At 52.1% G+C, this 23,139-nt stretch overlaps 1 protein-coding gene across 1 annotated transcript in view; it reads left to right on the top strand.

Moving 5' to 3' along the window:
• Fam178b (family with sequence similarity 178 member B) overlaps nt 1–23,139 on the top strand; it is a 137,235-nt gene that overhangs the window by 91,554 nt on the left and 22,542 nt on the right. Inside the window, 4 exon segments of the mRNA XM_037199843.1 lie at nt 1,634–1,727; nt 1,987–2,163; nt 2,353–2,450; nt 20,454–20,541. Of these exon segments, the coding sequence (XP_037055738.1) occupies nt 1,634–1,727; nt 1,987–2,163; nt 2,353–2,450; nt 20,454–20,541 (457 nt within the window).

Genomic DNA, 23,139 nt, shown 5'->3' with positions numbered 1-23,139 from the left:
AGTAAAGAAAAAGGAGACTTCCTGAAGCTGCATGGTGGTGCCTGACAGTGCCCAGGGCCAGAACAACTATGCTGGAGCCGTAACTTTGCTCAGGGTCATTGTCACCCTCAGTATCTCACCCTCAGCTGTTGAGGGTCCACTGCTTCCAGGGACTCTAAGCACGTTCCTAAGAGTGGAGAAGTCAGGGCGGGGGCCGCAGCAGCAGCAGCAGCATTGGTAGAGTCCCTGCCTAGCAAGCATGAAGCCCTAGGTTCGATCCCCAGTACCACATGAACTGAACATGGTGGCACATACTTGTAATCCCAGCACTCAGGAGGTAGAGAATCAGAAATTCAGTATCATCCTCAGCTACAGAATGAGCTGGAGACTCACCTGGGATAGCTGACAAGAGAAGTGAATGAGACAGCAGAGGGGAGCTTTACCTGAAACCCACTTAACTGGCTAATGTACATTTGGTCTGCAAGAGAATCTTTTTGTGATCTGGGAAGTTTGCAGGGCTCTCCCCTCATGCCTATACCATCCTTGCTAGGAGCAGCTCCCTGCTGGCTGTATGTGACTCTCGTCTTCAGGGAGGGGATTGCTTCACCTACCCCAATCCACCAATCTCAGCTGGTGCTTGAGTAAATCTGCCCCTCACTGGAGGGCCTGGCCACTCTGGACCTGTCCATAACAACAGCCATTGGTGGGGTGTGCCGGGATTAGCCTTGTTCTGATTCTTGTCTCACTTGCTGAGCCCCCTTGTGAGTTACCATGTGGTTCTTTTAGTGGGTACCATTGTTGAACAGGCAAAGATGGCTTTTGTAGAAGATCATGGGGGATCAGAGGTAGGATTTCCTGATGTCGAGGTCCCAGAATGCTGAAGCTGGAGACCTCATCTGAGTGTCCAGCATGTAAGAGGCAACCGCCCAGTGACCACCCACTCAGTGATGTTCTCTCCCCACACTCTTGTGTAGTCCATATCCACACCAAGTCAAACTGGCCTGTGTGACTGTTAGAAATCAGTAGGAGCAATGGGATGTCATTTCAACATCGAGTTGTCAAAGGTGTACTTCCCTCCAGACACCGTGTTGAGAAGCCCCATGTGGCCAGGAAGCAGGAACCTCCCGATACAGGGTTGCATGGATGAGCTGAGAGACAGGTTCGCAGCTTGGGCAAGCCTGCCATGAAGACAACTCCACCCAGCATCTTGAAGATGACCTGAAGTAGCACCTCCCAGCTGGCTGTCCCTGGATCCTCGGCTCTCAGAATCTCAGTGGCATAATAAATGGGTTTTTTGTGTTTGTTGTCGCTGTTTTCGAGGCAGAGTTTCTCTGTGTAGCCCTGACTATCCTGGATCTCACATTGTAGACCAGGCTGGCCTCAAACTCAGCGATCCACCTGCCTCTGCCTCCTAACTGCTGGGATTAAAAGTGTACATCATTACCGCCCAGCCATAATAAATGTTTTTAAGCCTCTACTTGGGAAAAGGGGAAGGTCTGTCCTAGCCAGCGATGACAGGACACACCTCAACAGTGGCCTTGGACAATGGGTCCTCTGAGCATTCTCTGTTCCACTGGCTCTGCCTCTTTCTTCTTGTACATCTCCTCTATCACTCCCTGTCATGTATACTGATATTGTTTCTGTTTTATGTCAGAGTACTTGAGGGTGAGGCCAGCCTGGGCTGCTGGGAACCACAGGATCCTCCCCAGGAAGTGGCCTTGGACATTAAGCTGAGCTACATCTACAGGGTGAGCCAAAGTTTCCTTTCCTGTCTGTCCCCCAAGTGCTGCAGTGTGGTTGGGCAGCGTCACCAGGTGCCTATAGTGAAGCAGCTCAGCACCACTGTAGGCTCAGTGGTGGCCCTAGTGCCCATGCCACAGAAAGCCTGCAGTCCACCGTGACTGCCAGCATAGCCAAAGAGGTTCACAGACAGGTGCCCTGCTGGTCCCACAGCCCCTGGCCTCACTCCGTGTCCCCCTGCCCCCTCCTGGTTCTCTCTCCTTCCAGTTCCTGATCCTGTGTTTCCTAGTTCAGCCGAGGTCCTACACCGATGCCGGCATCTTGGGCCTGATGGAGCTGCTGTGTCGCGCAGGCCTGGATGTAGGCTTGCGCCTGCTGCCCAAGACTGACCTCCAGCAACTCCTGCTCCTGCTCCTGGAAAACATCCAAGAGTGGCCTGAAAAGGTACCAGAGCCTGGGCTCTGCACTCCAGACTGTTGTCCCTAGCATACCCTAGAGGGGGAGAGCACCACTGGCAGCTTCTTCAGGGGTCCCCGGCCCTCACAATCCCCTTTGCTCCCCTAAGTCCGCCGGGTAGCAGGGCAGAGGTGAAGCCAGCTTCCTCCAGGAGCCCCCGGTGCCTCTGTCCCACAGCTCCAGCCGCTGTGCTGCGCCCTCAGCTGGGTTTCCGATCACCACCACAACCTGTTGGCCCTCGTGCAGTTCTTTCTGGATGTGACACCCCGGGCCAGGTGGGTGCTTCTCAACCCCTCTGCCTCCTCCCCATCCTCATCCCCATGGGGTCCTTCGAGGACCTAGAATCTTCCCCACCATTCCCAACAAACAAATGTTTGCCTAGTTTTTAAACTCTCCGGGGAAGAACTAAAAATAGAGTTCACTAATGAGTTCTTTACAAATGAAGAAAGCCTCATTTTCTTAACATGATCTTATTAGCAAAACACTGTCTTAAGCAATTAGCCTGGGCCTGCAGTGCCTGCCTCCTTTCTTTGGGGCTCCCTCCCTGCCTTTGGTTGCTGAGTTGTTGTTGGGGTTTTTTGTCAGACATCAGCTGCCCACCCCCTCTCCTCACCCCCTCTCCTCTCCCCACCACCCGCCCCTACTCCTAATTCATCACCATTTTATTTTCCACACGGCATTTCTCTGCCAGATTATCTTACTATTTATTCCCTGTTTGGACTCTCTTCCCTCCAAGGCACCTCCAGAGCAGGTGCCTTGTCAGGGTCACTGCCTTATCGCCCCAAATCTCAGTCGTGCCTGGCAGGCTGCTGGTGTTTTGTAAAATTCTTTTGGAATGATGAATGAAGTGGACAAGCAAGCTTAGCCCAGGAGAGAAGACCTGTTGGCTGGACTTGGCCTTGGCTCTTCTCCTCTCCTCATTCCTTCCGCTCACAGCTCACAGCCACCAGGAGTGCCCTGCCTGTGCCCTTGATGCCCCTCCTTCTCACCCCACCCTGAATAGGCACTTGACAGTTGTCCTTTGTGGGTGTTCCCCCATGGCCACCTCACACCCCAGGGCCCATCAGACAAACGTACTGGGACTGACTTGATGGATCAGTCATAGCTCCACTGGGTTCAGCTTCAGGCTCCTCTCTGCCCAGGCCTGACAGGGAAACTGTCCATACCCCAGTGCACCTGGTCCACTCAGCCCAGACTCCTGGGATTCCTGCCATCATCCCACAGCACCTGCGCTCCAGATTGCAGGCTGGAGATGATGATCCTGGAGGCTTCTCCCCTTCACCACACCTTTCATACTTAAACCTGTGCTCGCTGCCTTCAGAATTCTAAACCCTTATTGTTGGCTGCATCTTTGTGTCAGCTTCATGACAGCCATTGAGCTGTCTGGGTCATTTTAAAGCAGTCACTTCCCCCACCTCACCCTACCCCCACTTGATTTCCCCAGGACACCTGGAAGGTAGCAGAGGCTGCCTTAGCTCTTCCTCTCAGCCTGACTGACACCAGCAGAGAGAGGTGGACCAGCCACTAATACATGAAGATGAATGCCCTCCATGCACTAACACTGCATATCCTCGATTTCAGTTTTAAGTTGTAGTCAATCTGATGAGTAGAAAATGTCATCCCATGTTTTTATTCTCACCTCCCTGACTGCCAATGAAATGGAGCAGCTTTTCACCTCTATTGGCTGTTTGTGGTACCCTTACGGTGAATTCCTTCTGCTACTCCTTACCCATTTTTCTATCAGGTAATTTATCTTCTTATTAACTACATTGATTTACATGTCACTTATCATATTTGTTACAGTGTATTTTCTCCTAAGATTGTAAATTGTCTTTTTTTTGAAAGTTGTTTTTTTAATTTTTCAAAATTTAATTTTGCTGGGCGGTGGTGGCACATGCCTTTAATCCCAGCACTTGGGAGGCAGAGGCAGGCGGATCTCTGTGAGTTCAAAGCCAGCCTGGTCTACAAAGCCAATTCCAGAACAGCCAGAGCTACACAGAGGGACCCTGTCTTGAAAAAACAAAAACAAACAAATTTAGTTTTACTCTATGTGTGTGGGTGTTTTTGCCTGCACGTGTGTCTATGCACATGTGTGCCTGGTGCTCGAGGAGGCCAGAAGAGGGTGTTGGATTCCCTGGAACTGGAATTAGAGACAATTGCTGAGCTGCCATTTGAGTACTGGGACTGAAACCCAGGTCCTCTGCAAGAACAGCAAGTGTTCTTAACCTCCGAGCCGTCTCTCCAGCTCTGGTTTTAATTTTTGTTACATTTACTTATTTTATGTATCTGTGTAAATAAATACATGCATGCCACAGCATGTGTGTCAAAGTCAGAGGACAGCTTATGGAAGACAGCTCTCTCCTTTCCCCGGGTGGGACCCAGGGATCACATTCAGGTCACCAGGCTTGGCGGCAAGCACCTTTCCCCAGTGATCATCTTCCTGGGCCATTTTTAAAATTGTTGTTGTCATTTTGTTCTTTGAGACAAGATCCTGCAATGGATCCCAGGCTGGCCTAGAACTTGCCTCAGCCTCCTGAGTGCTGGCTGAGATGGCAGGCATGGAAAACCATGCCCAGCCTATAAGTGTGTGTGTGTGTGTGTGTGTGTGTTTGTGGTTTCTTTCAGTAAACTGGCTTTTGCTTTTGTTTTTTCAATAATTGGGGTGGTCCATTTCTAGGGATCAAAGCTAGAGCATGACCCTGCTTAGATCAAGTGTCCTCTTGATGAGCTGATCCTTCAGTCCCTCAATAACAGAGTTTTAGGACAGACTTAGATTGGCAGGAACATGGTGTGGACAGTACAGAACACTGCCTGGGACTTCTGTATGATGTAATCTTTGCATCTTGAATAGGAAGGCCTTGCCTAAAACCACACACACATAAAAGAGCTATTCGCAGCCAGGTGGTAGTGGCAGCAGCGGCGCATGCCTTTAATCCCAGCACTCTGGAGGCAGAGCCAGGCGGATCTCTGTGAGTTCGAGGCCAGCCTGGTCTACAAAGGAGTTCCAGGACAGCCAGAGCTGTTACACAGAGAAACTCTGTCTTGAGAAACATAAAAAAAGGAGGAGGAGGAGGAGGAGGAGGAGGAGGAGGAGGAGGAGGAGGAGGAGGAAAAGAACTATTTTCTCTCAGTACTGATTATAGTAAATTCTTTTTCTGTACTTTGTGCCCAGTATCTCTTAATTCCACTCAGAATCTACTTTTCCTATATATGAGACAGATCTAACTGGAATTCCCCCACCCCCACCCCTGAAAAGGAGTGTGGATGCAATGCTAATGTTTTACATTAATAATCCATCATTTCCTGTGAGACTTGAAGGTGGTGTTGTCATATCCAAATCCATGAGTGTGCTCATTCTTCCAGCCATGCTTTAGGCTGATCTGGGGAATCAGTGTCTTTGTAGCTTCTCTTTGTATTCCTAGGCCTATGACAAGTACCTCTTGAATGACAGTGAGGACAGTGGAACATCCTTCACCTGTATTTCAGACAGATGTGTCAACAGAATGCCCTAGGCCACAAGTTTGGCTGTGGAAGAGGGTTTCTCATTTGGATGAATGTTATTTATTTGGATTAGCCGGCCATGGTGGCAAACCCCTGTTATCCCAGCTCTCAGGAGGCTAAGGCAAAAAGATCTTGAGTTCAAGGTAAACCCAGCCTACATAGTGAGATCTTGCCCACCCCAACCCCCAAAAAAGGCAGGCATGGTGGCCTATAACCTGAGTGCTGGAGAGGTTGAGGCAGAGGACTCTTGAATTGGAAAGGTAGCTTGAGCTACATAATGAATTCCAGGCCAGTCTAAACTATATTGTGATACTGTGTCAAAAGAAGAGGAGGGGAAGGGAGGGGAGGGGAGGCGGGGGCTGAGTGAAGAGATGGTTCAGCAGGTACAGTCCTGCTGTACAGTCATGAGAACCTGAGTTTGGATGCCCAGCCCCCGTGTAAAAGTCAGGTGTGGCCACACACAACGGCTGTAATCTCAGCCCTGGGAGGCAGAAACAGAGGCAGGAGGGTCTCAGGTGTTTGCCCTGCCAGCCTAGCTAGGCAAACTGTCAAGCTCCAGATTCGATCAGAGACTATCCTGGTTAGGTTTTTGTCAACTTGGCACAGGCTAGAGTCACCTGGGAAGAGGAACCTCAATGAAGAAAATGCCCCTGTGAGGTTGGCCTGTAGGCAGGCCTGTGCAGCATTTTCTTAATTGATGACTTGTATGGGTGGGCCCAGTGCACTGTGGGCAGTACCACCCCTGGGCAGGTGGACCTGGATGGTATAAGAAAGCCTGCTGAGCAAACCTGGATAGCAAGTCAGATAGCAGTGTTCGCCACGGTCTCTGCTTTAGTCATTGCCTCCAGGTTTCTACCTGAGTTCCTGCCATGACTGCCCTTCATGACAGACTATGATTTGGAAGCTGAAATAAACGTTTTCCTCCCCCAAGTTGCTTTTGGTCTATCACAGCAGTAGAAACCTAATAAAACAGAGAACTTTTCTCTAAATATAAGGCAAAGAGCAACTGAGGAAGATATCCAGAGTTGATCTCTGGATTCCATATGCATATGTGGGCACACGTGTATTCACATACAACAATAATAGTAATATTTTTTAAATGTTATTTTACTTATTTTCTAAATAGAGCATTCAAGTAGTACCAAGTTTAGAAGGTACCAAGGAGTGAGTGGATAGGAATAACATGTCCCAGACACACGCCACCTGCCACCTCCCGTCTCAGTGCTCATGTGTGCCTGGCTCCCTGCAGGTTCTTCACTCCTGTGTGTACACAGGCTCCCTGCAGGTTCTTCACTCCTGTGTGTGCACAGCTCCCTGCAGGTTCTTCACTCCTGTGTGTACACAACTCCCTGCAGGTTCTTCACTCCCGTGTGTGCACAGCTCCCTGCAGGTTCTTCACTCCTGTGTGTGCCTGGCTCCCTGCAGGTTCTTCACTCCTGTGTGTGCCTGGCTCCCTGCAGGTTCTTCACTCCCGTGTGTGCACAGCTCCCTGCGGGTTCTTCACTCCTGTGTGTGCACAGGCTCCCTGCAGGTTCTTCACTCCTGTGTGTGCAGAGGCTCCCTGCAGGTTCTTCACTCCCGTGTGTGCACAGGCTCCCTGCAGGTTCTTCACTCCTGTGTGTGCAGAGGCTCCCTGCAGGTTCTTCACTCCCGTGTGTGCCTGGCTCCCTGCAGGTTCTTCACTCCTGTGTGTGCCTGGCTCCCTGCAGGTTCTTCACTCCCATGTGTGCACAGCTCCCTGCGGGTTCTTCACTCCTGTGTGTGCCTGGCTCCCTGCAGGTTCTTCACTCCCGTGTGTGCCTGGCTCCCTGCAGGTTCTTCACTCCTGTGTGTGCACAGGCTTCCTGCAGGTTCTTCACTCCTGTGTGTGCACAGGCTCCCTGCAGGTTCTTCACTCCTGTGTGTGCACAGCTCCCTGCAGGTTCTTCACTCCTGTGTGTGCACAACTCCCTGCAGGTTCTTCACTCCTGTGTGCACAACTACCTGCAGGTTCTTTCACTCCCGTGTGTGCAGAGGCTCCCTGCAGGTTCTTCACTCCTGTGTGTGCACAGCTCCCTGCAGGTTCTTCACTCCTGTGTGTGCACAGCTCCCTGTAGGTTCTTCACTCCTGTGTGTGCACAGCTCCCTGTAGGTTCTTCACTCCTGTGTGTGCCTGGCTCCCTGCAGGTTCTTCACTCCTGTGTGTGCACAGCTCCCTGCAGGTTCTTCACTCCTGTGTGTACACAACTCCCTGCAGGTTCTTCACTCCCGTGTGTGCACAGCTCCCTGCAGGTTCTTCACTCCTGTGTGTGCCTGGCTCCCTGCAGGTTCTTCACTCCTGTGTGTGCCTGGCTCCCTGCAGGTTCTTCACTCCCGTGTGTGCACAGCTCCCTGCGGGTTCTTCACTCCTGTGTGTGCACAGGCTCCCTGCAGGTTCTTCACTCCTGTGTGTGCAGAGGCTCCCTGCAGGTTCTTCACTCCCGTGTGTGCCTGGCTCCCTGCAGGTTCTTCACTCCTGTGTGTGCAGAGGCTCCCTGCAGGTTCTTCACTCCCATGTGTGCACAGCTCCCTGCGGGTTCTTCACTCCTGTGTGTGCCTGGCTCCCTGCAGGTTCTTCACTCCCGTGTGTGCCTGGCTCCCTGCAGGTTCTTCACTCCTGTGTGTGCACAGGCTTCCTGCAGGTTCTTCACTCCTGTGTGTGCACAGGCTCCCTGCAGGTTCTTCACTCCTGTGTGTGCACAGCTCCCTGCAGGTTCTTCACTCCTGTGTGTGCACAACTCCCTGCAGGTTCTTCACTCCTGTGTGCACAACTACCTGCAGGTTCTTTCACTCCCGTGTGTGCAGAGGCTCCCTGCAGGTTCTTCACTCCTGTGTGTGCACAGCTCCCTGCAGGTTCTTCACTCCTGTGTGTGCACAGCTCCCTGTAGGTTCTTCACTCCTGTGTGTGCACAGCTCCCTGTAGGTTCTTCACTCCTGTGTGTGCCTGGCTCCCTGCAGGTTCTTCACTCCTGTGTGTGCAGAGGCTCCCTGCAGGTTCTTCACTCCTGTGTGTGCCTGGCTCCCTGCAGGTTCTTCACTCCTGTGTGTGCACAGCTCCCTGTAGGTTCTTCACTCCTGTGTGTGCCTGGCTCCCTGCAGGTTCTTCACTCCTGTGTGTGCAGAGGCTCCCTGCAGGTTCTTTCACTTCGAGGTATGTTTTGGCAGTCCTTCCAAATCGGCTCATAAAGAGCTTCTACTTCTTTCTCACATCTTGCTGTGGGTCTTTAGTTAGGGCAGCAATGGTGGTAACACAAGAGCTTGCTGGCTGCCTGGCTCTGCCCTTGCTGGGGCAGCCTCACTGGGCTCAGTGCCCAGACTGACCCCAGGAAGAAGGGTTGTTGTGTAGAAGCTGTCACACTCTGAATCTGCTTGACTGGTTAGGGACAAAGCAAGAACTCCCACTGACGTCCACGTCCATGGATGCGTGTGGTGCATTCAGCACTCCTGTCTTGACCAAGACTTCAGAGGACGCTCCACAGTATATTGAAGTGCCTAACTTAATTAACCATGACAAATGAAAAAAAAAAACTGTAAAGCAAGCACCTGAAGTGGGGCTAATGGAAAGAGGGGGTTCTTGAAGGGATATCAGCATGGGGAAGGTGACCCTACGTGGATGGGCCACAGAATTGTTGAAAAGAACAGCACACTGTTCTGCCTTCAGCTAGGCTCTCTAGTGTGTGCTCTTGTGCGGGTCCAACCCCTGCTGCCACTGGAAGGAGCCCCATCAGGAAGATGGAGGAGGGCATGGGCGCATTTCTCTGCTGAACATAAATGTTCCCAGGCTCCAGGGACCTGCCTCCTTCACCGCCTGTGACTGTTTATTAAACATCCTAGGCATGCTGCCGCACTGTGGCCTTCAGAGGAGAGGGAGAAATCAGACCCACTTAGACTGCCTGGTCCAGTGGAGGTGTGGACGAAGGTTTATTAAAACATGTCACAAAACCCACCCTGACAAAGACCCAGAGCTCTTCCCCTGGCAGACCAGCACAGAGCTAAAAGAAGCTTCTCGCCCATGTTGACAAGATGTGAGGAGACAGGCCCCGCTCTCAGGTTCACAGTGCGTGTTTGCTCCGTGCCTCCTCAGGAGGGCCAAGGAGCAGAACCGAGTAGACTTAAAAATGGGCCAACTTGGGCTGGAGAGATGGCTCAGTAGTTAAGAGCTCAGACACTTGCAGAGGACCTGACTTCAGTTCCCAGAACTCGCTTCGCAACCACCTGTGACTCAGCTCCAGGAGTATGTTGACTCTGAAGCCCCAGCACTGTACACAAATCCACACACAGACATACACATACACACACTTAATACAAAATAAACTTGGCCAGGAACTGGAAGCACATGCTTTTAATCCCAGGACTGGGGAAGCAGTGACGGGCAGTTTGAGGCCAACCTGGTCTATAGAGTGAGTACCAGGCCAGCGAGGGCTATATATCCTGTCTCAAAAACAAAACAAAACAAGAAAGCTAGAAAAGAGGCTAGGGATATGGCCCAGTAGGTAGAACGCTCCCTCTGTACGCATGAAGGCCTGGGGTTCCATCCCCAGTGGTGGTTTGGGGGGAGGCAGTGGAAGAAAGAGTAGTGAAATAATGCTAACCGGGGAAAATAGGCTATAATGCTATAAAACTTTGGGTAACCTGAGGGTGGTAGACCTAGTCTATATGACCCCAGCACTTCAGAGACTGAGGCAGAAGTTCAAGGCCACCTGGGCTTCATGAAACCCTTTCTCAAAAAGCAAAACAAAGCAAAAAACAGAGTAGTTGTGATGTCACACACCTGTAATTCTAGCACTTGCAAAGTGCAGGGAGGATAGTTCTGGGCTAGCCTTTGCTACCTAGTGAGTTTGAAGCAAACCTGGGCTACATGAGACCTTGTCTCAAATTAGCAAGCAAAGAACAAAAACAAAATTATCTGTAAAATGTTATGCCAGCACTGTTGGAGGGAACAGATCTCAGGGTATTGGGATCAGCGTAAGCATAAGTGCCTTTACCTTTCGGGCTCATCTCTTCCAAATGTGATGGCTTTTTCTCTGACAGCCTTGTTTACAGAATCACTTTTGTTGCATGAATTTTTTCTCTTCATTTCATTTATACTTATTTAGTGTGTGTGTGTGTGTGTGTGTGTGTGTGTGTGTGTGTGTGTGTATGTGTGTGCGCGCACGTGTGTGCGCACGCTCTTACGTGTGCACAGGTACCACAGTACACACATGGAGGCCAGAGGACAACTTGAGGAGTCCTCTCCTTTCACCTGTAGGTTCTGAGGCTCTAACTCAAACACACGTCTTTAGTCCCAGCACTCGGGAGGCAGAGGCAGGTAGATCTCTGTGAGTGAGTGTCGTTTTTGTCTAGCAGGAGATGCCCACTCTCAATCATGGTTGTCTCTGCCCACCTGTCACCGCCTTAGAGACTCCTCCCTACTCAAGGAACCTTACTTGTTTTTATGTCCCTGCAGCTGAAATGAGGTTGTTCCTATGTTAACTGTCCCCTCTTCCTACAGAGTGGCAGCAACCTGCCTGGAGGGCTGTCTTGTCTCCTCTAGAATGTGAAGAATGTTCTGTAAATACTGGGAATAAGTGAATGCCATTTGTTTTTCTTCTTTTCTTTTGGTTTTTTCGAGACAGGGTTTCCCCGTGTAGCTTTGCGCCTTTCCTGGAACTCACTTGGTAGCCCAGGCTGGCCTCGAACTCACAGAGATCCGCCTGCCTCTGCCTCCCGAGTGCTGGGATTAAAAGCATGCACCACCACCACCCGGCTGCCATTTGTTTTTCTTATCTCTGCTGTGGTGCTGTGTACTTTTGTTTGTTTGTTTATTCATTTGTTTTTATGGAATTGAGAGAGTTCCTCAAATTTGGCCATCCTTCCTGTGTTGGTGAAAATTCTTTATTGTGTCTCCCTAGGCTGGAGGGACTATGCCTTTGTCCCAGCTCCCAAGAGTTAGATCCAAAGGGCTGTGCTGGTGCACACCTTTAATCCCACTACTCGGAGGCAGAGGCAGGCAGATCTCTGAGTTCCGGGCCAGCCTGGTCTACAGAATAAGATCTAGGACAGCCAGGGCTACACAGAGAAACCCTGTCTAGGTGTGTTGTGGGGCGGGGAGGTTAGATCCAATTGGATGCTCGTGAGGAAGGAACCCTAGGGACAGCAGCCCCATCGAGGCTATTCCTGAACCAGGTTCTTCCTAGGACCACTGCTGCCTGTTGTCTGTTGGCCCCGTGAATTCTGGATCCTCCTTCCCCCATATCCTCTCAGCATCTTTTCAGTTTGAAGTGATCGACCAAGGACGTTCAGTCTCCTTGATCCCCGAAGGAGTTAGCGGATGAAGAAATGCAGGCAGCCTGGAGGCTGGTTTGGATATTGGGATCAAAGCAGGGACATGTGCAGGTGCCCGGGAGCTTTCCCTGGACCCTCCTCCTTCGGTCTGCACTCCTGCTGATTGTCTGAGGCAGGACCAGAGGGCCCGCCTCGGCTGCTCTCAGCTCCACATAGCATGCAGGTTCTAAATCTAAATCAGTTCCTGTACCTCTTGCCCACTGTTAATCCCTTCCTACTTCTGCTTTAGCCTTACTGTTAGGTTTCAAACCTGGGACAAACAGCTGAGCTGCCTATTTACCACATCAAAGCAGACTTTGGCCTCCAGGTTCTCCCTGCATCCTTCAGTCCCTACCTCTTACAGGGTCCTCCTCACCGACCTACCCCAGCCCCTGCCCTGAACTCTCCAGCCCAGCAGCCTGGCCTTCCCTTCCCTATATACGCCAATCATGTTGGTTGCCTGGCCTTTTTTCATCTGCTCTGGACCCCCTGGCAGCTGCACTGGTTGCCCTCTCTCCCCTCCCCGTCTCCTCAGTCTGGTCATGCCCACTCTGGACTCTCTCAGACGCGTCTGCCTCTGGCTGTGCTCTCCCACATATCTACAGTCAGCCTTCTCCACCGCCATACACACCTAGGAGCAGTCATGTTTCCTTTCCTTTTTATTTTTATTTGGTTATTTATTTACCTGCCCTAAAACTGAGTGACCTCATGAAATGGAGCCCCTGACCCCTGCAGGCTTCCACTCTGGGTGGCTGGTCAGCCTCCCCAGGCTCCCAGCCGACTCCAAAGCTGTTGACGAGCTTCTCCACTCCTGACACACAGCGGGGTCTCTCCCCTCCGACCCCTCCAACTTCACCTCTTTCCTTCCCACCAGACCCCTAATTCTAGATCCTGACAGTGTGTCTTTTCTGGCTAAGGCCTGTCCTCCAGCGCCCTCCAGTTCTCCTGGAGAATCTGGCCATCTTCTTTCCTGCTCTGGAGTATCATCCATCCACCACTGTGCAGGAATGTGACTTTCCTTCCAGTACACTATCAGTCCCTCCTTTGCTGAAAATCCTTACAGACCCAGCAGTTAAAACCACGTGCGGCTCTCGGCTCTCACAGAGGGACCTAGGTTTGGTGTCCCAGCTCACAGCTACCTGTAACTCCAGTGTCGGTATCGGAGATATTCTGACCCCTCAGGACTAAGCACACACGTGGTGCACATACATAAATGCAGGCCTAACACATACACAGACATTTTAAAAATCCTCACCCTCGGCATACCATCCAAGCAGCCCAGCCTAATGATCCAGGGCCTTTGTGCTTACTGTCCCATACCTCCTCTCTCTCCCAAACTCCTTTCTGTGACCCCCAACCCCTCCCATGCACTCCCGCATGTCTGCCATATCCTAAAATTTTGCAGCCATCTGAACTGCTGAGCATCTGCTTCAGAGTGTCCTGGAGAAGCTCCCTTCCTTCCCCTTCTCTTCACCTGACTGACTGACTCAGACTGACATTCCTCACACCTTGGTGGGGTGGGGGTGGGGGTGGGGCACAGTTAGCTGGCTTGGTTGAGCCTTGGGCTAGGGGGATGAGAAGGACCGCCGGCCGCCCGCCCGTGTTTGTGCCCTCTGAGGCTGGGTGAGCACCTCAGGCCGCACAGAAGCAATGGGGTGTTGAGCTGCAGATTCTCAAGGCAAGGTGGCTCTGGCGGCTGGGAGAGCCGGTCCTGACCTTTGTGCAGAAAAGGCAGGAAGGGCACGGGGGGGGGGGGGGGGGTCTAGTGCAGGCTCCTGGACCCCTGCAGTTCAGCCCTGCTCTCCCCTGCCCTTAGGTTTGAAAGATAGGGAAGGAACTGGAAAGCCGAGCACAGAGCAAAGCGCGAGTAGCCTGGGTCAGAGACAGGACTAGGAGGGCTGCGCCTGCGCAGCTGGCTTTGCGTGAGGGGTGCTGTTGGGGGGCCGATAGTGCAGCTTCCACACTTCAGCCTTCGTATTTCACTGCTGTCTTCTCCGTGGAGAGAAGAATGTTTTATATATGGAATCAAGTGGTTGGAGGGAGCTGAAGTCTCAGTGTGGAAGTGACACATGACAGCTCTGACAGTGTGGAGTGAGTCATCTCCTCTGCTCTCCCGCAACAGGAGTGTGTGTGTGTGTGTGTGTGTGTGTGTGTGTGTGTGTGTGCGCGTGCGTGTGTGTGTGTGTGTGTGTGTGTGTGTGTGCGCACGCGCAGGTGGGGTGTCCCGGCCCTTCGTTGGGAGGTTCTGAGAGGCAAGCCCCCTTAACATCATTCCCAGGAATGGTGGGTGAGTCTATGCTTAGGAAAGGACACCCTGGTGTCTAGGTGTCCTCAGAACAAACCTACTGCCCCAGCTTCCAGAGGGGACTGGGGAATGCTTGTCTGGAGATTCCTGGGGCATTTGATAAAGCTGTCATCACGTCCTGGGGACAACATAGACACGCAAGCCGACGAGCCCACCTGCAGGGCAGCCTCCTGTGGCCACCTAGTTCACAACCTTTACTAAAGGGTCGTCTGGGTGGAGCAAAACCAATGTCTTGAATGAGGCGATTAGTGGAACAATGGTTAGATTCATAGACAACGTGAATATAACCGACAGCAAATTGAAGATTCCAGGAGATCTCAGCCGACCATAATGAAGGGCTGAGTTGGAAGGAGAGGCCCCTGCTGCACCATTAAGAACAGGGTCTGAGAAATTGTTTGACAGGAAGACGTGAAAAAAAGAAAAAGACTTGGGTTCAGTCTGTTGCCTGCTTTGAGCCCCTTGGGTTCCCTGAGCAGAGTGGCTCACTCGACAAGGAACACAGACAGCCCAGCGCCTTCCAGGGACACAGTGGTCAAAAAGATGGAAAAGGGAGGCAGTCGGGCCTTTGGGAGACAGCCATCTGAGTACAGCAAAGGCTTTCAAGGATGGGCACGGCCCTACCCACCAGACGGCTCCCAGAGCACAGACTCCAGAATCCTGGTCAGAGTCCCAGAAGGGCAGATTTTTGGCAAAATGTAGGAAGAGCTTCTTTTGTCTATCCAGTGAATGGGCTGGACCAGCTTGGCAGGCAGATGTTGCACTTCTGTGACGGAAGTGATCACGTGGGGGGAAGGGCCACAGCTTTAAATGATGACTGTGAGTCCAGGAGCAGTAGACAAGAGGTCAGGCTAGTGTGGCTTTGCCTTAGGTGTCCATTGCATATAGGTGCCATTTTGTTTACTTGTGCATGAAGAAAAGGACATGTGTCATACATAGGTGAGTGAGTGCTCAAGGACTTGCATAGGATCTTGAGTTTGCCATCTGTGAACTACCTACCACTCAGTATCTGGACAGAACGTCACCTGGTCCCCAGAAATCTCCTTAGAAACCCCCCCCCCCCGTCATTCCTTCTGCAAAGGAAACCACTTTCCTAGTGATCTTTCATCTGACTGTTTCTGAACTCTGCTGGAGATGGACCCGTGCAGCAGGCTCCTGGGCTCACACACATCGTGGAGAACAGCGTGTGTGTGATGTGAGTGGTTGTAGCCTCGTCTTGCTGTGTGGCCATCTGGTGCCCAGATCAATGGTCACTATGTCCCTCTCTTTCAGTCCACACTGTGTGTGCCCCTCCTCCTCCTCCTCCTCCTCCTCCTCCTCCTCCCTCCACCTCTTCCACATGATTGTACAACACAAGTGGATAACCAGACTGCGTGGTGGCTTGCAGATGCAGGCAGGATGGAAGTGGAGGTGTTAGGAAAGAGTCCACAAACTGCTGAGTCCAAACCCTGGTGCTTCCTGCCTGGAGAGCACACACATTCAAGATAATTCCCACAGGGCAGTGTGGTGCACGCCTTTAATCCCAGCACTCAGAAGGCAGAGGCAGGGGGAATCTCTTGAGTTCAAGGCCAGCCTGGTTTACAGAGTGAGTTCCAGGACAGCCAGCGCTACACAGAGAAACCCTGTCTCAAAAAAAAAAAAAAAAAAAAAAAAAAAAAAAGTTGAGCCTCTCTCTCACACCTTGCACACAGGAGAGGGAATTCAAAGGGATCAAAAGGCCTTGAAAAAGCAAAAACAATATCAGAAAAAGATGATTCCCATCAGGGACCAAGGAACCAGTGGTCGTACAGGTGTCTGTAGCTCTGGAGATGTAGGCCACGCCAGACACCATGCAGCAAGGTGTCGGGCAGCATTTCCATAGAGGAACAGGCCAAGGCTGCTGCATCCTGGGCTGCCCTGGACACACTGGAAAAGGCAGCTCACGCCTTTGGCCAGATGCCTGGTAGCCTTTTAGGGCAGTTCAGCCTCAGCAGGGCCTGGTTCCCTTCTGAGGGAGTGAAGACAGAGCACTGTGGGGTGGCAGGAGGGCGGGATGCTGGCCTGGCCTGTGGATGCTGTCCTAACAACATCCCAGTGGGATCCTCTGCCTTCCTGGATGCTTCTGCAGCGGCCAGTCCCTTATGAGAACTGCCCAGACAGCAGAGTACCTGAATCCTCTGCCCTAGGTTTAGAAAAGAACATTGTTCCTAATTTCCTAGTGCCTTGGGTGCCTCTGTGTGCCGATCCAGTGTCCTGGTCTTACAGAGGCCCCTTGGAGGTAGGCGGGACAGAGCCCAACACTGGCCTGGCCTGGTCTGGCCTGAGCACTGTGCTGGAGCCTATTGCCTTATATGACACTGCGGGGAGGGCGCCAGTGCCTTCTGCGTCTTCCTTTGCCTGCCTGGTTTGAGTTCTGGAAAAGCTTTGCCAGGTGGGGTGAGGCAATTTCTGTGGAAAAAAGAGCCCACAGTCTGGGCAGGGCTCTCTGCTTGCCCCCTGCACAGCTGGGGTGGTATTTTGGGTGGGTCGCCTCGGCTTTTTCCCTTCCAAACTCTCCATCTGTCCAATTCAAAAGTGGCCCCCTGTCCCTGTTTCTCAGTGGGACTGAGAATTGAGGAAGGAGTATCAGGAAGACTGTGGGCAGCAGACAGACAGACAGGCAGTGCCAGCGTGGGGGGCTCGACTCTTAGATGTGGGCTCCTTACATCCACTCACCCCCTCAATAGCCTGCTGTTTGGTTGTTTTTGTTTTGTTTTGTTTAGATTGCAGCCCTGGTGTGACCCCCACCACACCCCACACACTCACCCACCTCTTCCCTTCTGGATCGGCCCCCAGTGCTGCTCTGAGGCCTGCCAGCTCTGGCCCTCTCTCTCCCGGGCCGGCCCCTCCCCACCCGCTGTGGGCCGTGGTGTGGGGGGGATTAATGAAGCCCAGATGCAGGCCTCCCGACTCTGGCAGCAAGGTTTGTAGCACAGCAGCCGCAGCTTGGAGGAGCTATTTACCTCCCACTGTGTCTGGGCCCAGCTGCTGCCGGATCCTAGACCCCAGGAACAGCTGGAAAACAGGTCCCAGCTACAGGCGGGCCACGGAGGGTCGGGTACGTGATGAGGAGGAAGCTGGGGTTCAGGCAGGACCTAGAGCGGGGGCCGTGGAGGGGCAGAGACGGAGCTTCTGACTCAACTTTCTGTGGCTCAGCTCGGATGGTAGCTGCCTGTCCTCAGCTCTCTAGAGCTCACTCTGGCTCTCAGAGTATTGGGGAAGCTGTGGGAGCCCCCAGCATACCCTGCAAAAAGAGATCAAGGCTAAAACCAGGCAGAATTCTGTCTTCCCAGTCAAAAATGGAGGACGGCTGGTTTCCTCTTCATTTGCCAGATGCAGTACAAATACAACACGTAACACAGCATTCTTTTTTTTTTTTAAGATTTATTTATTCATTATGTATACAGTGGTCTGCCTGCATTTATGTCTGCAGGCCAGAAGAAGGCATTAGATCTCATTATAGATGGTTGTGAGCCACCATGTGGGTGCTGGGAATTGAACTCAGGTCCTCTGGAAGAACAGCCAGTGCTCTTAACCTCTGAGCCATCTCTCCAGCCCCACAGCATTCTTTTAAAACACAAAGAAAAACAGGTTCTTTATCTGAAATTTGTGCTTAACAGGACATCCTATATTTTAATTTGCTAAATCCGACAAACCGAAGTCCCCCTCCAGCTGAATCTCTCTTTAGTATGACAGCTTTCCTGAACTACAGTGTACAAACAGACCATTGAGCATGTCTCAGTGGAGTTTTCCCGAGTAAAAAATGTGAAACTAACACCCAGATTGGGGGAGAGAGAGGACAACGTGGGCATACCCCAGGGTCACCAGGACCTCTACCTCCAGGAGTCCATTTCAGACTTGATGATCAGGAATTCTCACACTGACTTCCGTTTGTAGCAGAGTGAAGACAACTTGTGGAAGTAGTTGTGTAGATAGAATTCCGTTTGCTTCTGGGGCACTTCGGCTGTGCACATGGGAGCAGGACTTGACTTCAGAAACGCGGTCTAAATGTGTGTGTGTCCTCGGTAAATCTCTTGTTTTCCAAAGGGGTCGTGTCCCTTCCTGTCAGCTCTGTGAGCACATTATGGTCCCCTCTCTCTGAGTGGCCATTTTGTCCGCCCCCCACAGCCCTTCAGATGTGTGCCGCCACCACCTGCTGCTCTTCTTTTAAATTAAGAACCCCTGCTTCCTTGATTCTTTTTGACTCTTCCTTAAGAAACATCAACAGAGCCTGCAGAGCTCAGACCCTGTGTCCAATCCCAGTCTTCTCAGCTTGGTGGAGGCCTGCCTCAGCACTCCATCACTAAGGCAGGTGTGGCCCTGGGAACGTTGCTCTGGAGCCGACAGTACCAACTGAAGTGGCCAGGCTTCCTCCTCAAGGAAGCCTTCCCTAGCACCTGCCTCGTCCACATCTGGTCTTTCTGGTCCCGGTGTCTTTTCCAGGGATGCGGCTGAGGGCCCCTGCCGGAGGGCCTTCCAACAGTACTGTTACCTGCGAGCATTTCTCCTCTAAAAGCCCAATCCCAGACACATTTTCCATCACACTTAACTTCTAGGCCTTTCATAGCTTTCCCTTTCTCTCTTCATTTTACTCCCTGGCATGGTTCAAGACAGCAGCATCCGAAGCCCAACTGGGTCCCCTCCTGAGTGGGTTACTTAGCACTGGGTGGTGGCCACAAGTCCCTCCAGAAGAGATAGGAATGAAACTCTGGCTGGGCAGTGGCCTTTAATCCCAGCACTGGGGAGCCAGAGGCAGGCAGATCTCTGTGAGTTCAAGGCCAGCCTGGTCTACAGAGTTCCAAGACAGCCATGGCTGTTACACAGAGAAACCTCAAAAAGAGAATGTAACTCTGTGGCATGGCACCTGTGTGGCATGCATAAGGCTTGTCAAAATAAATAAATGTATAAGTAAATAATCCCAGTCAAGGGCTGACTACCACCCGGAGACCAATGTGTGGACATACGTGGAAGGACATGTTGCAATCTCCCCAGCGAGGCCCAGGTGATTAATTACAGAGTTTGACCTGTGAGGAGTTTGTCCTGTCACCTGGTCTCAAAGGTCCTAGGGGACAACTCTCAGCCCCACCCTCTGGTTTCCTCCTTCCTCTGTTCTTCACTCTCCCAAGTGCTTAAGGGACCCAGGCGTTAACATCCTAAGCCCCGCTGGGGTCTTCTTTCCTGACTAGAGGACGGCTCAGTCCTGAGTCAGCACTGACTAAGTATTGCCTTATGGCTGGCCTCAGACACCCAGCTCGGCTGACTGAAGCAGGAGGCCTGTGCTGGCTCACAAGCAGCCCAGGGAGCAAATGGTCTAGAAACGGGCTGGTGGCTGCAGGCACAGCTGGCTCCAGGCATTCCTGGGGCTCTGTCTCCCTTGTTCTCTTTACTGGCCCCCATGAAGTCGGTCCCACTGGGAGACAGAAGAACAGCCAGCACTATAAGGTGACCACCTGTCACATTAGCTACCCCCACAGGGAAGTTATTTATGCTCGCTTAGTTGTCCAAGACCCAAGGGCTGCTTGGGTGGTTGAGTAGTTCTCAGGTGTATCCGGGAGCCTGGATCTGGTCAGGATGGTAGGAGGGGGATCCCAAAGGGAAGTTCTCCAAATAGTGGGTGAAAACAAAAAACAAACAAACAAAAAACAATGAAGCCTGGTCTTAAGGGGCCAATCACCCACCCTGCGTGAAGTCTTTTGAAACTTGAGAGTCAGTGTATTGGGCAGGACAAAGAGAACAGAGGAGGGAAGGTGTTTTCTCCAGGTTGCTTTTCCCCCTCTTTCTGCATGTTTTATTCTCCTTATTTGTTTTAACCCTTCCATCACCACATTCTTCTTCTCAGATTCTTCCTTTTAAGTAGGTTCGGTCCCCAGGTCCCCAGGGTCTCCTGCATTCTATGCCCTGCCCCTGAGCCACACCTGGTTCTGTCTTTGTATGTATTTGTTACGCAAAGGTAGGAATGTTGGTCCAATTTTGAGTAGCCCTTCCTTCACCCATACAGATCTACAGATACGTGCAGATCTGAGGGGTTACAGCTCCAAAGAAAAATGTACTGTCCTTGCTTTTTGGAGAGCTTGTCTTCCCCATTCTTTCCAGAACGTTCGCCTACCCCGCTCAGACTCTTGCTCTTCTCTCCCAGGCAGCTTCGCAGCCAACTGAGCCTCACAGTTATTGCCCGGATGCTGGGTCAGCAAGAGGCACTTCCTCTCTGGGGGGAGAAAACCCAGGTGAGTCTGCCTCAGCAGGACCAGGAAGGCTTCTGGGGGGCCATGACCCCTCTCCCCATAACCTGTTTACACCTGAGGTGTAATCAGAGCGACCATCCCCAGACCTGAGCTGGATTTAAATGTTTTACTCAGATTTTCCTTTGGTTCCACAGTTCTGGGGCCAGGGGCATAGTTCACTTACCTAGCAAGTGTGAGGCCCTGGGGTCTGTTATCAGCATAGCGAGGAAGCAGTGGCAGGAGCCGGTGTTTCCATCTACAGGGGAGGATGAGACAGGAAGACTGAGCCTAGGGTTTAAGAGACCATCCTGGGCAAGGTCCGTGTGCCAGCTCACTCCTTACAACAGTTTGAATCCTCCACTCTAAAAAGTAGTAGTTTGTCTACCTACCCTGCCCTAGGCACTAGGGATGGACCTGATCTATGAACGTGGAGACATGGAGCCTGCATTACAGCTTATGAACTATGGTAAAATACACATAACATAAAATTTATTATTTCAACTTTCTTTTTTTTTTTTTGGCCAGGGTTTTGTTTTGTTTTGTGACAGTCTCCCAGATCCTCCTGCCTCAGCTTCCAGAGTGCTGGAATTAAAACCATGTGCTACCATCCCAGTTTTGGTCTTAAGTGGGTTTTGGTTTATTTGGTGTTTTTTGTTTTTTGTTTTTTTTTAAAGATTTATTTATCTATTATGTTTACAGTGTTCTGCCGGCATGTATGCCTGCAGGCCAGAAGAGGGAACCAGATCTCATGATGGACGGTTGTGAGCCACCATGTGGTTGCTGGGAATTGAACTCAGGACCTCTAGAAGAATAGCCAATGCTCTTAACCGCTGAGCCATCTCTCCAGCCCCTAATATATTTTTATTCTTTGAGAATTTCATATATGCATTCAGTGTATCCACCCTCCTACTCTTTGCCCTATAGCTTCCTAGACCCCCCTCACCCCCATTCCCCTCCTAACTTCACTTATGACCTGTATACACATGGATGTGGGACCGTCCACTAGGGCATGAAGAACATCCTTGAAGAACGCTGGCAGGGTGGGACGATGGCTCGGCAGTTAAGAGCGCTTGTTGCTCCTGTAGAGGACCAGAGTTCACTTCCCAGCACCCGGGAACCTCCCACCCTTCCCTTCCTTCCCAAACCCCGAGTCCACAACAGAAGAACAATAAAGATGGAAAGAAATACTACTAAAGCTGCTCCTACCAGAGTCCCCTGTCCCAGGGTTAGCCATCCCTGGGACATCAGGAGTGCGGCCTGGCTTCTGCCCCACTCTTCTCCGGGGAGCTCTGACATGGCCTGTTAGCCCAGAGGCCATGGCCTCCTTGAGGCTCCAAGGCTAAGAAGGGGAAGTTGAAAGCCTCTTGCTTCCACCAGGGATCTCCCTGGAATTCTTGCAGTTTCAGGGTCCCCCTGCATGCCTGGCTCAACAACACTTAAGAGGCCAGGTACACAGGCAAAGGCATGCCCCCCACATCCCCAAGCCAGCTAGCTCAAGAGCCAGATCCAAGGTTTTGTGAGGGAGCTAAGAAAGGTGTCAGTTGGTTAGGTTGGAAGGAGAGAGCCGGGCCTGACTCTTGCTTCAGCCCCCCCCCCCCCTTAGCCCTGAACACTTTGCCCTAACATGGCAAGGGGGCTCAGCACCTTCCTGCTCTGGCTGACCTGCCATTTCCAGGAGGCCTCCTGGCCCTGCCTGCCACCCTCCCTTACTTGTTCAGTGTCTGCGTTGTGTTCCCCACACTCCTGTTCCCAGACAGCATGAGTGGAGTCCGCTTGCTCTCCACTGCCCCTCAGCCCAGGGCCTGGTCCACATCAGGAAGGCAGTTGTAATGCTTGTGGGATGAAGAGACAGCCAGGTGAGTGTCAGGGTACCCAAGGAGAGAAGGCTCTGCAAGCCACACCGTTGGGAGGGGATGACTCCCCAGTGAGGTCACTGAAGAAGGAAGGGCAAGTTAGGAAGCGAGGAGAAAACTGAGACTCAGCCAGAGGGTTGCCCAAGGGCTGCCATGGCAACCTGCTGTCAAGGCATCGGCTTTGGCCAGAGGAGCTCCCTGAGCCCCCATAGAGAATTGACAGAGACAAGGAGAGTCAGGACTCGGGAGAGGAGGTAGGGCTGCCCAGGCCTGGAGAGGAGCCATAAGGAGGGCAGGGCGGCAAATTATGTGTGATGCTTGATTAGTCAGGGAGCTAGCTAGCTGAGGAGGTCTCCGCAACAACCAAGAACCCAGGATCCCAAGGCCAGTCAGGCAAGTGGAGCCAGACCCTGCTTCCCGACTCCTGGTCCTTCCCATCCCCCTACCTGCTGTGACCACTGTGACCCCAACTGTGTACCTGTCTGCTCCTTAGACACTGACTAGGCAACTCAGATCCCAGACTCAGCCTCAGACACCAGGTGTGACACTACCAGACAACTCCTGAAGCAGGGTGAGCCAGCTAGCTGTGACCTGGGTGACTAACACTGCCTGGGGATAGGCTTCTGAGAAGGTACCTGAGCCGGGTCTCAGAGGATGAGTCCATGCTTGCTGGGTGTACTGCCGGGAGGAAAAAGAGCCAGAGTGGCTCTGGAGAGACGGAGGCCCAGCAGGTGTGTTTAGAGTCTGC

This window comes from Peromyscus leucopus, chromosome 16_21, assembly GCF_004664715.2.
Source record: "Peromyscus leucopus breed LL Stock chromosome 16_21, UCI_PerLeu_2.1, whole genome shotgun sequence".
In the NCBI taxonomy this organism is placed as follows: Eukaryota; Metazoa; Chordata; class Mammalia; order Rodentia; family Cricetidae; genus Peromyscus; species Peromyscus leucopus.
Note: the sequence above shows the minus strand (reverse complement) of the source record. Positions and strands in the feature narration are given on the sequence as shown.